At 45.1% G+C, this 11,821-nt stretch overlaps 4 protein-coding genes across 4 annotated transcripts; 3 read left to right on the top strand and 1 right to left on the bottom strand.

The window, feature by feature from the left end:
* Nucleotides 1-1,418: 1,418 nt before the first annotated feature.
* Nucleotides 1,419-3,725, bottom strand: H6S33_008608 (uncharacterized protein; the record flags this gene model as incomplete). The annotated part of the gene is made up of 4 exons (XM_044840078.1): nucleotides 1,419-2,338; nucleotides 2,388-3,417; nucleotides 3,476-3,598; nucleotides 3,660-3,725. The coding sequence occupies 4 exons, from the start codon at nucleotides 3,723-3,725 to the stop codon at nucleotides 1,419-1,421; spliced, it is 2,139 nt and encodes a 712-aa protein (XP_044687722.1).
* A 946-nt stretch (nucleotides 3,726-4,671) lies between these two features.
* On the top strand, nucleotides 4,672-5,585 carry H6S33_008609 (uncharacterized protein; the record flags this gene model as incomplete). Its single annotated transcript, XM_044840079.1, has 2 exons — nucleotides 4,672-4,717; nucleotides 4,771-5,585. The coding sequence occupies 2 exons, from the start codon at nucleotides 4,672-4,674 to the stop codon at nucleotides 5,583-5,585; spliced, it is 861 nt and encodes a 286-aa protein (XP_044687723.1).
* Nucleotides 5,586-9,396: 3,811 nt separating this feature from the next.
* On the top strand, nucleotides 9,397-10,210 carry H6S33_008610 (uncharacterized protein; the record flags this gene model as incomplete). The annotated part of the gene is made up of 3 exons (XM_044840080.1): nucleotides 9,397-9,460; nucleotides 9,513-10,100; nucleotides 10,167-10,210. 3 exons carry the CDS (start codon nucleotides 9,397-9,399, stop codon nucleotides 10,208-10,210), a joined length of 696 nt encoding a protein of 231 aa, XP_044687724.1.
* A 612-nt stretch (nucleotides 10,211-10,822) lies between these two features.
* H6S33_008611 (uncharacterized protein) lies at nucleotides 10,823-11,497 on the top strand (the record flags this gene model as incomplete). The annotated part of the gene is made up of 1 exon (XM_044840081.1): nucleotides 10,823-11,497. One exon carries the CDS (start codon nucleotides 10,823-10,825, stop codon nucleotides 11,495-11,497), a length of 675 nt encoding a protein of 224 aa, XP_044687725.1.
* Nucleotides 11,498-11,821: the final 324 nt, after the last annotated feature.

Genomic DNA, 11,821 nt, shown 5'->3' on the forward strand with positions numbered 1-11,821 from the left:
AGTTTTGAGTGGGTGTTCTTGATTAGTTTATCGTGAGTTATGAGGGTCTACATTCCTTAACAGTGGCAGATGACCCCAATACTCAATTAGATCCGGATACAAAGCTTGACAATCTAGTCAGACATCAGGAGGTCGCTCCGGATCCTCTACCATTAAAGGAGTCGTACAGTGAAAGCTTCAGTGCACGTGCGCACAGACGCTTTGATATTTGCTGCAATATATAGGTAGCATCTTAAGTAGCTCTACCTCACCAACTGCTTAGTATACGTAGTATCTGTGCGCCAAAACCTATATTTAAATGCGACTATATACTCTTACCGGTGTATCTAGAACAGCTGCCCTATCTTCCATTAGTAAATCAGGTCACTCGATATCAATCAATGCATAACAAACTATGGCACTAGATCTTGAGATCGAAACCCCCATTTCACTTCACAATCTGATCCAGAACACCACACCCAGCTACACCGGGGATATTAGATTAAAAAGTGATTACTTAGTATGAGATATAATAAGACGTTATCTGCAGGTCAGAATTAATACTCACCCATGAGCGCTAACCGAGAAAAGAAAGTAATTATCTCGAGAGAAGCTAGTGGCAGTAGGGCTTTTTATCAATACCCACATAATTGGGCGACTCATATGAAACTGGTGTAGTATTATGCTAGGTCATAAGAAACATTAATTATGTACACATAAGTTCATCCGATGTTTTCCGCCGATACGATCTTTATCTCCAAGGGATCTATAATGTAGGGTAGATCAGATCTTGTCATATCTTGTATACCAAAGCAGCTTGGTCATAAATACATCGACATACCGGTTCAATATGCCCACGTGGGGGTACTAATGAGTCCGATGGACAGGCAGACCTATCATGTAAGGCTTTTATTACGGGACAGAAGAAACAACTCACTCACCCCGCAAGGTTAGGATTATGCACCTAGGATTTACTTTATATTATTTACAAATTTGTAAATAGGATGTTTAGTACTAGCCATATCTTTTAAATCAGTTTGGGAGCCGATGCCTTGACATTTCGAAAGTAGCACATCGGATGGTGTAATTTCTTCACGAATTATCACTCGATATCCGCCCTTGCTTCGTCGGCTCCCATGTTCACTTCTTGGCCAGGAATAGAGGGGTTGAGACATGATGTGGGCTGTACGATAAGTGCACTACTTCTACTGGTGCCATAAAGGTCTTGTAGAAAAAAAGAGCTATTTTAGAGCATGGTTATCGATATATCACTCAACGACAATCCGTACTTGCTAATGCGATTCTTATACTAGGAGAGCCAATAAAACAGTAACAAATTAAGATATTTTGTGGGCAGAGGACCAGCCAAAGCTAGATCCGAGAAAGAAACTATGGTATTCAACTAAAATAAATAAAAGCTAACACTAAATCACATCACTTTAGTTCAACACACTCTTCTTTACCTCACCAATCCTCTCCAACACTTCCTTTAGAATTTCCATTTCGAACCCCATTCCGGCCTCTTCCACACCTTTGAAGCCATCAACAGCTTTCCTCAATGGCGCCAAGAACTTCTCCTCCACTCTGTCGACATGCTTCTTGTCACACACGCCCACTCTTCCATGTGTCGCCGGCGACTTCAGTAAGAAGTAGTACAAGTTCGCGGTCGCCACAAAAGTTGGGTATGCGTTCTTAAGCGCGGACCAGTTCTGTTGATCCGATCCTGAAAGGAGTTCGGCAACATCTGGGAAGAGGGCAGAAGAGAGCTCCTGGAGCGCGAGTGATGAGCCGAAGATAGAGCTTGGCGTCGATGGTGCTGAGGATGTAGGGGAAGGTGAGGTAGCGGCAATAATCTCGTCTTTCAGGAAAACGACGACGCGCTCCTTAAGAGACTCGAAAGGACAGTGTTCGAGTGTGTCTTTGATGTATGCTAGACGCACCGCCTCATCGGGGTGTTTTTTGAGGCATGTAGCGACGTGGACGTTTGCGAGGAAACGAATCTGAGGAGAGGTGGCAGTTGCGGAGATGGCGGCGAATGTTTGAAGGTATATTAAGAACTCTTCAATCTGAAGAGGGATTTCATTAAGGCCTACACCTTCATGGAGGATGAGCGCACCAAGGTAAAGGACTGCATCTAAAACTGGGGGCTGTGATTGTCCTGGGCCTAAAATGAGGTAGTTGCGAGAGATCTTTTGGTGTTCGGGGAAGATTCCGGCGGTGAATTCGTAGAAACTCTGACTTGAGAGCTTTTCGGCGAGGAGGAAAAGAGAGCCTATTTTTGATAGGGGGACTTCATCGGCGGTAGAGGGCGCAGAAACGTCGTTGTGTTCATGCTCCTCGTCATGATTTTCGCTGGGTTCTAAGATTATTAGACTAAGGATGAAATTTCGGGGGGGTGGAGGGCTAACCGTCAATTGTCTCAACTATCTTAAGTAGTTCCTCGATCTTTAATCCTAGTCCATCACATAGGGCTGAGATCTCCTCAACTATTTGCTTCACGTCCCTTCTTCCTGCTCTAGCCTCTCGTTCGTCGTCAATGAGAGTTTGACCTCCGGGAACCTTACTTTTCCCGAGCCTAGTAACCTTCTCGTCGTAATCACCAGCCCATCCAAGGATCAGTCCTCTTGACTCGTCCTCGTCCTCGTCTTCAGTTGGGTGTGTATGACTACCGTGACTGTGCGCTTTCTCGACATATTCTACTGAGGTCTTATTATACCGAGTTCTGGTTCGAAGTAGATAGATCTCCAAGATATGTGTCAGGAACGACACAAGCAGTCTCGCCTGGAGCAAAAGCTCCTTATCATCTTTGGCCGGGGCAACCTCTGCAGTAGTAGTAGCATCTACAGTCGAGGTTCTCGGAGGTAGGGGTGGTCTCTCTCCTTGCGCCACACTTGGTTTCCTTGACTGAGGTCCACGCGGAAGCTCCGGTTTAGCTAGTTCTACGAATTCCAGTATGGCTCTTAAGACGCCGTCGACCTCCTCCCTTTCGAGCCACTGAACTGACTTCATGACAACGCCCAGCAACGTTGTCAATTCGGTTGACAAGAACCGGGACGGGCATTTAGCTCTAATCCTGGGGTGCACAATCGATAGTGCAGAAAGCAGAGCATGGAATTTCTTGAGTGAATGCTTGTGAAGCTCCTTGTCCTCCTCTTCCTCCTCCTCCTCTTCCGAAGCCACCTTCTCTTCATCTTCGTCTCCAGAGTGTACAGCTTTGTCCTCATCCTCATCTTCGTCGTCTTTGTGACTTACGTTAGGTGCCCAGCTAAGCGAAGACAGCGACTCTAGAACCTTGATGAAGACCTCTTTGGGGTTTCCTTTTGTAGCAGTAGACGCAATTAAAGATTCTGCAGTTTGAAGTGTTGTCGCAGCTGATGACTCCAGAAATGGGAGTAGAACCGATACGAGATCCCAGGAAATATCGCGGGCTAGATCCTCCTATTTTTAAACAATCAGCAAAATTACAAGCTCCCATCACAACCGCAAGCAAACCTACATGGGTATTGAGTATATCTGCCAAGGTCTCTAATAGTGAGTTCTGATCCTCCTCTGAGAAAAACTCATGAGCATACGAAAGATGCACATCCAGAATCGTAGAATAGGAGATAAAATCTTCTGCCTATCGTTTTCATTGCACTATCAGCCTCATTTCGTTCAGGGAAAGAATAGAGGGGTCGTACAGGGATTTCGTCGGCTGCGGTTTTTATGGCGTTGATGGCCTTGTCGATAGTGACAGTTCTCTCCATTTCTGTGTAATTGTTGGTACTTGGAGCTGTTGAGCTGTTGGATGCTTTGTAGGAGGTAGATGTGGTGGGATGAGGCTCAAACCTTCAGGAGAGGGGTCTTGGGTAGCACAGCCACAGATGATGACGTCACTTAAGCGACTCTACAAGATATAAGGGGCATTATCGTAAAGAATCTCGTCGGTGTTTTTTCAGTAGCAATAGGAATATGATGCTTTTGCAAATTTACGGGCCAGTTGTTTGCTAGCAATCAAAGGTTTGGAATGCATCGTTCTCTAAATTTCACCGAAAAGAAATCATCATTACCATATATATTCGATCCAGAACCTGTAGCTAGAGTAGAGTAATTAATTGTAATTAAAAAAAAAAAAAAAAACCGTTGACTTAATTGGGGAGATCTTGCTAGATCTCGATCCATCAAAGTACAGAGTATCTTTAGATTAGGTACTAACGACGGCTCCTATTCTCACTCTAGATCTCCTCTAAGTCGCTACAAAGCACTCGTAGTCTATATATATAGCTAATTAAGGAAACTTCAGTTGTAATTCTTCCAGGTATCGTTTTTGCACAAGGGTCGTTCTCAGGTCTCATTAGCAAGCTCCAGAACTGAGCTCGTCATTTTGTTCTGCTAATTTTTGGTACTCTACAGTGGTATTTATAATTTACATTCCACCACTAGCTACACAGCTGACGCCCGGGTAACCGCCCGGTTAAGCACCGGCAGCTCGGTACTATTTCCGGTAACAAAGGCCTCAGCTCTGTCTAACCTGTTTCTGTTCTCTCCCCAGCAACAAACAATTTCAGGAACGCGCAACACAAAGCTCACCTTACTAAAGGTCCTACGACTCTTATCTGTCCTTAAACCCTTAAAGCGCAGTTATATATACCTGGTCCCTTTCTACTACTGTACACCTTACGCCTCTTTATCCATAAATACCTTCTCGCCACAATGTCACAAAACTACAATAAGAAGTCCCCCACCATAAAACGAATCCGTAAGTAGCCAGGTCAAAGTGCCCCATGTAACGAAGCTTGCTAACCTTCCCAGTCCGCGAAGCTGCAGAGCTAGCCTCCGCGCCCTCCCCAGACTATCATGCAGCTCCTCTCGAATCAAACCTCATGGAATGGCACTTCACCATCCGCGGACCTCCATCCACACCATACGCGAACGGAATCTACCACGGTCGCATCGCTCTCCCTCCTCAGTATCCTCTTCGCCCGCCATCATTCCGCTTCCTGACACCCAGCGGCCGCTTCGAAGTAAATCGCGAGATCTGTCTTTCAATCTCAGGCCACCATGAAGATACCTGGCAGCCAGCGTGGGGTGTGCGCACTGCCGTGGTGGCGCTGAGGGGCTTTATGGAGGGCGAAGCGAAAGGGCAGCTAGGTGGTATGGAATGCAGCGCGGAAATAAGAGAGAAGATTGCTGGAGAATCCGGAAAGTGGAAATGCGAAGGATGTGGCGGGCAGACTAATGAAGAGATACTGGCGGAGAGCGCTGCGAGAGCGAAGGAACTTGGAGAAAAGGAAGAGGAGGCCTTACCAGAGGGGCTGAAACTGGCATATAAAGACGAAATGAAGAAAGAGGAGTCAACACCTTCTTCATCATCATCGTCGTCGTCGCCAGCAACGCCAGTACCGGTCCCTACACCGACAACCACAGCTGGGTTTACGCATACCCCTACTCCACCTCAGCCGATAACGCCACAGTATCCAAACCCACCGCAACAGCAAGTGCACACTGTGCCTCTTGCTCAAAGAGCCGAGACGCCTTGGTTGGATAAATTCATCCTGGCGCTGGTTGTTGCACTTGCTGCGCTGGTCGCTAAGAGATATTGGGGACTAGAGATTGTGGTGCTTTAGTAAAAAAGCGATTTCGGTTTTTCATAAAGCTTTAGCTTTGGCATTTGGTTTGGGCTGGTAACTTTGAGAGGAGTTTTTTTTTTTTCTTTCTTTTTTTTTTTCTTACTTTCGTCTGTTTAGGTATCAAAAGCAGTAGGCATCAATGCGCTGGCATGACGCTGAAATTCCCTACATAGGAGATAATATTCTTAGCTATTTATATGGCATAAACCGGAGATGTTACGGAGTAACTATCGTGGAGTAGCTTATTGTGGCTGTGGCTTGTGACTAGAAGACTGTGCCTCACGGATTAGACAAGTAAAGAGTGGTGTAATATAGTTTCAAAATAAACGTTCTCAGTATTTCAGTTTTTCTGTCACTTTATCAGTATTAATCGATGGCACGGTTGGCTCTAACTTTGTGGTTCATTTCTTGGTAGTTAGTCCTTTCCTGTTAAAATTGTGGCCCATGTCACAAAGCTCTATATACATACATGTATTTATCGATTACAAGTGGCTTCCGGCCTTTGGCCGGTACTACACGTATATAAATCAGTCCAATATACGTATAGGTAAGTTCTCTATTTGCCTGTCAGTCGGGGCTCTCAGGCCGCTGCGCGGCCCTCAACCCTTCCTGGTAGGTAAAGTTTATTTCTATATCTGCTGATATCCCCCATATATCAGTGGATATATCAGACAATTTCGCCAGTTCAAGCTGCAGGGATATCCCTTTAACAGCTACTAATCGATTCCCAGAACTGGTAGAGAACCTATCAATAACCTAACACCGCTCAGCACAATACCCTATACTCATATCCAACAATAACATTTTTCAAGTAAAACAAAACCTCTCTCAATAAGCCAATCAGAAGCGTTTAAAAGCACATGCATATACAGGTTATAATTATATACTTATTAGATTAGCTATATTAGATGTAGGTCTCGTCGTGCACAATGAATGCTCTAATAGTCAATAATACTACAAAGGGTGGTTGTCCAAACCCGTTGATCTTGTTAAATTTCTCACGTGAAAAAACAAGATGCGGCATCACCGTGGCCACGTGGGTAAAGAGCAAACTAAGAAAGACATGAGTCGAGTGATATTCTATGAGGCGCAATCGCTTATAGACCTAATACGCACACAAGAGTTTTGGTGCAACTAGAGAAAGTTGCTTTTATCATATCTGGAGGATGGGTTTACACAAGTGGGGTCGGGAGCCTATAGTTATATACTCATAATATCTTCTCTTTGTCCTGTAAGATCAACTGTCTCTGGAACGAACGAGGAAGGTTTCGTCTGATCCTTGCGGCGACACTTGAAGGATATTGATCTTCATGAATTATTGTTCGGAAGTACATCTAGTGAGCCTATGTAGTGCGAGTCAGATACAGAACACTAGACAATCTGTTATGATCCATTTCTCTTGAGCTCTTTCGCCCATCCGGATTCCCTCTCAATGCTAGATGTAATCATTAATTTCTTGTTCATCTCAGAGCTTACGACCCAAGTACTTGCATGCGTGTGGGTGCTGCTGCCTATAATCAAAAAAATTCGTAGGTTCCAATATGGAAATTATACTGGCAGAATTCCCGCAGTAATAGGTACATCTACATGCAGGTTGAATTTTCGCTTGTGAAGCATAGAAGATCTGGGGTACACACATTCATGTGGTCCTTTTCCCCCTGACAGCGGGGAACGAAGGATATGATCCGGATGATGTGGCTGTTGAAGCGAAAGAAATAAGGTTTACATGTGTCAGCCTGGAGTTGATCCTCTCTGCCATGTACGTACAGTCAACGTCGGCTGTCCGGATCCTAGTTGACATCTCATGCTCATCCCCCACACTCATGCTGTATCCTGTGAGATGGCTGTTTTAATGGCCCGAAAGGTCGAAGTGCTGAATACGTTTACCTACACCTAGCTGCATGTTGACTAATGAGTTAGGTGCAGGCCGAATCGAATCCTTTCGGATCCGAATATCCTCATGCTCTTATCAGGAACTCATCAAGATTGTGTCCCTGATGATCGAATCAAGCGTCTCTTCTTAAGAACTCACTCGATCCCCTTGCCAGACACATGCATATATGCTCCCTAGGCCTTCTCTCAAACACCTCAACTCTACCCCGCCGCGGCCCCGGGTGAGAAAAAACTTCACCACCACATGTGACCATCATTCGGCCAAGCTGTTGCGTGCTGTATATGGAGAAATATATTGTTTCAATGAGTTGTATCACCAACTGATGCCAAAATCTAGAGATTTTCAGATTAAGAATTAGGTATGAAATGGCTCCTCTAGAATTCTTGTTTTCGGGAATATTGAAGGCTTTAGCCCGAGTCTTACCTCACCCATTGACCATACAAAATAAATCTACAGAAGATCGGAATGTACAGGGATTGATAGGACAATCCGGCCAAACCTTTAGGTCACGGCGTGATCCTGCACGCTCACGCTCATATATACGTATGTACCTGGAGTCTTGGCCAGCATTAATATTTGACGTCGCAGGGATCTTGAAACGTTTGTCATAGAGAAGATTTATATAAAAAAAAAAACTCCTGATGTGCTCGGGCTATTGTATTTACAAAATTCGGTGGGTACATAGTCTACTTGGATGCATAGATAGTTCAATTATGGGGCGATTAAAAAGGCTGTTTACACTCACGGCCATCCATGGAGAAAACATCATATCCGGGGTGTTCTTCGTAATACGTACCCCCTCTCGACAAACAATAAAGATGGCTGCAGATTAATTAATCTCCAATCAACATATAATGGGTGGAGGTATAAATCCATCGGTATCAACAACATCTTCGGCGGACCCCACCACCACTAGGTCCGTCCGAATGGTGTAATACTATTATTGTGTTACATATATAGGGTTAAGGAAGATATTGAAATGCGTAATCCATCATTAGCGGGTTATTCATAATTTACAGGAAACATTTTGCGCCTGCTCGAGGTTGAGTACTAACAGCATAGCTCTTATTTTTGATAGATACATGTGTGCGGGTTCTCTATATCAGTACTTGGGCGGTTACTTTGGCGCTTATGATATTTGCCCTGGAGAAACTTGGATATGAGTCTCTATGTGTTTATTAGGGTATCGAGGTGAGTTATTTGTTATTCAGTTTTTATCATCATCGTTTTTTAAACCCTTGATTACATGCAGCCTTTACTGATTGACCTTGTGATCATGAGTATCCATCCGACACTTTACGGATGAGAATATTCTCTAGAGTTTGGACAAAGAATTCTTGATTTTTATGCACAAGGGAGAGTTACATATAATTCATTTAAATTCGGTGGTTCCGAGGAGAGCTGAGCCGGGGTCCCCCAAGCAAAACCTTTAATATCAATGATACTTGCAACCATATAACCGCTACACACTACCAGAGCTTTGGCGCCATGCCAGGATGCTCTATGCGCCCCGCAAAATGTCATCGGACGAACGTACATACGGACGGTTGAATCCGTCACTGCAACTCTAAATTAAAGGGACAGCGTGAGCTGTCCGGAAATGTCGGGGGGTCGTCGCGGGGTTGAAGGGGTAAAGATATATTGTACCCCTGGCTATTTTGCAATTGAGGCAGGTTCCGAGCCATTGCCATGGTACGGGTATGATAATCAATACCACCGTCGGCCCTGATTGCCGTTAAAACTTTCTTCTTCTAGTGATTGACACTCAAATAAACGTTGAGCATGGTTTTGACAGATGAGTGTATAAAGTGGATTGGGGAGTATAAATTGGGTATATATTCCACTGTCAATTCGAATCTTCAGACTGCGATTCGGTAGTAAATTGAGCTTCCATTCCTTTATACATCTTTCAAGATGAAATTTCTCTCTGTTGCTCTCATTCTCAGTGCGGCGTTTGTCGAGCAGACGCTTGCCCATTGTAAGCATACATTGACTTCCATTATGAAAATGTTAATGCTAATATCTTCCAGACCGGTTCTACAAGTTCATCAATGCCGGGACTGTCGGTGCCGAATACGTCGGTATCCGTACGAACACCAACACCAACTCTCCCGTAGTGGATGTGACCTCTAATGACATGCGCTGCAATGTTGGCGGTCTCGCTTCTGCATCCACCACCTCGACCATCCCCGTCACCGCCGGGTCTACCATCGGTTTTGAGGCTGATATTGCGGTCTTCCACCCCGGTGCGTTCAACATCTACATGGCCAAAGCCCCAAGCACTGCAGCTGCTTTCGATGGCTCTGGCTCCGTGTGGTTCCGTGTATGGGAGAGGGGCGCAACTTCCATCACCAGCGATGCTATAACTTTTGATACTACCTCCACTGATTTCACCTTCACTATCCCAAAGAGCTTGCCCAACGGCGAGTACTTGGTCAGAATTGAACATATTGCCATCCATGGAGCGTCGTCATTCGGTGGTGCCCAGTTCTACATCTCGTGTGCGCAGATCAGTGTTACTGGTGGTGGCTCAGGGTCTCCAAGCCCGAAGGTGGCTATCCCTGGTGTATACACCGGAAATGAGCCTGGTATCTTGATCAATATCTACTGGCCTATTCGTAAGTTGCCTCTCCCTTGGTCTATAATCGTATTTATACATATGCTGAGTATCGTGTCATCTGCAGCCACAAGCTACACTGTTCCTGGACCTACCATTTGGTCTGGTTAGATTGAGGGAGAGCTGGGTTAGTTTTAACGTGTAATGTTTATGTAAAAATGGGGAGTTGGGTTGAAAAGGAAATATTAGCACTGGATTTGCAATCAATATTTCGTATGTGTGCCAGTGGTGCAATCATAGAATAGGTTCATGTGAAAACATGCTTTGTATGTGGCCAAGAGTTCATGCAGACAACTCATGCTCAATGTGAAATGATGCCAAATGATGTCCGTCACAAATTATAGTGGGTTAGGGTTCCTAGCGTGAAAACAAGGTTTCAGTGATTTATCAACCGCACGCTGGCAGCTCATGATAGTATTTCTTCGTTTTGCGATATGATCCACCCAACATATAATTAGATGTAGGGTATGTACTTCTGGTTCTGGAACGGAACATGGCTAACCTATCTTTACTCTAGGCCGTTCCATCCTTGTATCCTTTTGTCATTGTCTGTCCACATGTAGCCAGTTATAAATTGGTGAATATGTATGTACATGTATATTTCTGTCCTTTGTGGAGAGCCCTAGCCAGAAGCGCCTATCTTCTACATCCTCATCGCCTTGTACTTGTATCTTTTCCGATTATCACAAACCATCCAACTGCAAAGCTTACCCGTAGCACTCCATGACAAGCTCCAAAGAAATCCCCCACCTCCCCATCAAGCTCCACGGCCAATCCAACTTCACAACCTGGAGAACACTCATCACGAGCTACCTCCGCCACTACGGAGCCCAAGATGTCGTATTTGGGACGATACCTCGTCCACCCCCAACCCCACCCAACGGTGGATCCACAGCAGCCAGGGGGCAATTCACACAAAGAGCCATTAACAGAGAAGTGTGGGACAGACTCGACACCTTCTCCATCGTGCTCATCCATACGAATGTAGAACCGCACATCGTCCCAATAACTACACGTTATACTCACGCCCATGAGATGTGGGCCGCGCTCTGCAGAACTTTCGAGGGTAGAGACTTTGTCACGCTCCACGCCCTGCTCAAGACTGTGCTTACTTTAACATATAACGATACTGAGCCGCTGGTTGACCATCTCGGCGAGTTTGAGCGGCTATGGTCGATGCTTATCGAGCGGACGTTGGGGGCGGATTCAACATCAAGTTGGGCGGGCTCGGTGCTGGCGTGGGCGCTGAATAAGTTGGCTAATAATGACGAGGCGAAGAAAACGTTCCTGCTGATGACGCTGCCGCCGAGTTATGGGGAGTTTGTAAATGATATGCTAGCGAATGAGAAGATGGGTTTTAAAGATGTATATCAATGTCTGGCTGAGGCATCTGTATAACAGTTGGCTTTGTGGTTACTCCCCTCTGCTTAGAACATGAGGATGGAATTAGTTTCTTTGTTCTCTCTGGGTAATATTTTTGGGTTTCAACCGTATAGGAAGGTATAGATGTTAGTCCTACGTCTAGAAATGCGGAGGTAGGGTTAGTCTAACTGTGCGGATTTTTGTACGCATAAGTACAGCATGAGTGGATGGTGTGTCTACAGGTATCTTTCGAGAATGAAGAAAAGAAACTCTTTCTTTCTCTCTTTGATTCTTGATTTGTTTAGAGATACTCATACTCGCATTACTAACGATAAATACTCAACTCTGGTTGTATGGGGA

Source organism: Morchella sextelata, assembly GCF_020137385.1.
Source record: "Morchella sextelata strain SCLS chromosome Unknown scls_27, whole genome shotgun sequence".
In the NCBI taxonomy this organism is placed as follows: domain Eukaryota; kingdom Fungi; phylum Ascomycota; class Pezizomycetes; order Pezizales; family Morchellaceae; genus Morchella; species Morchella sextelata.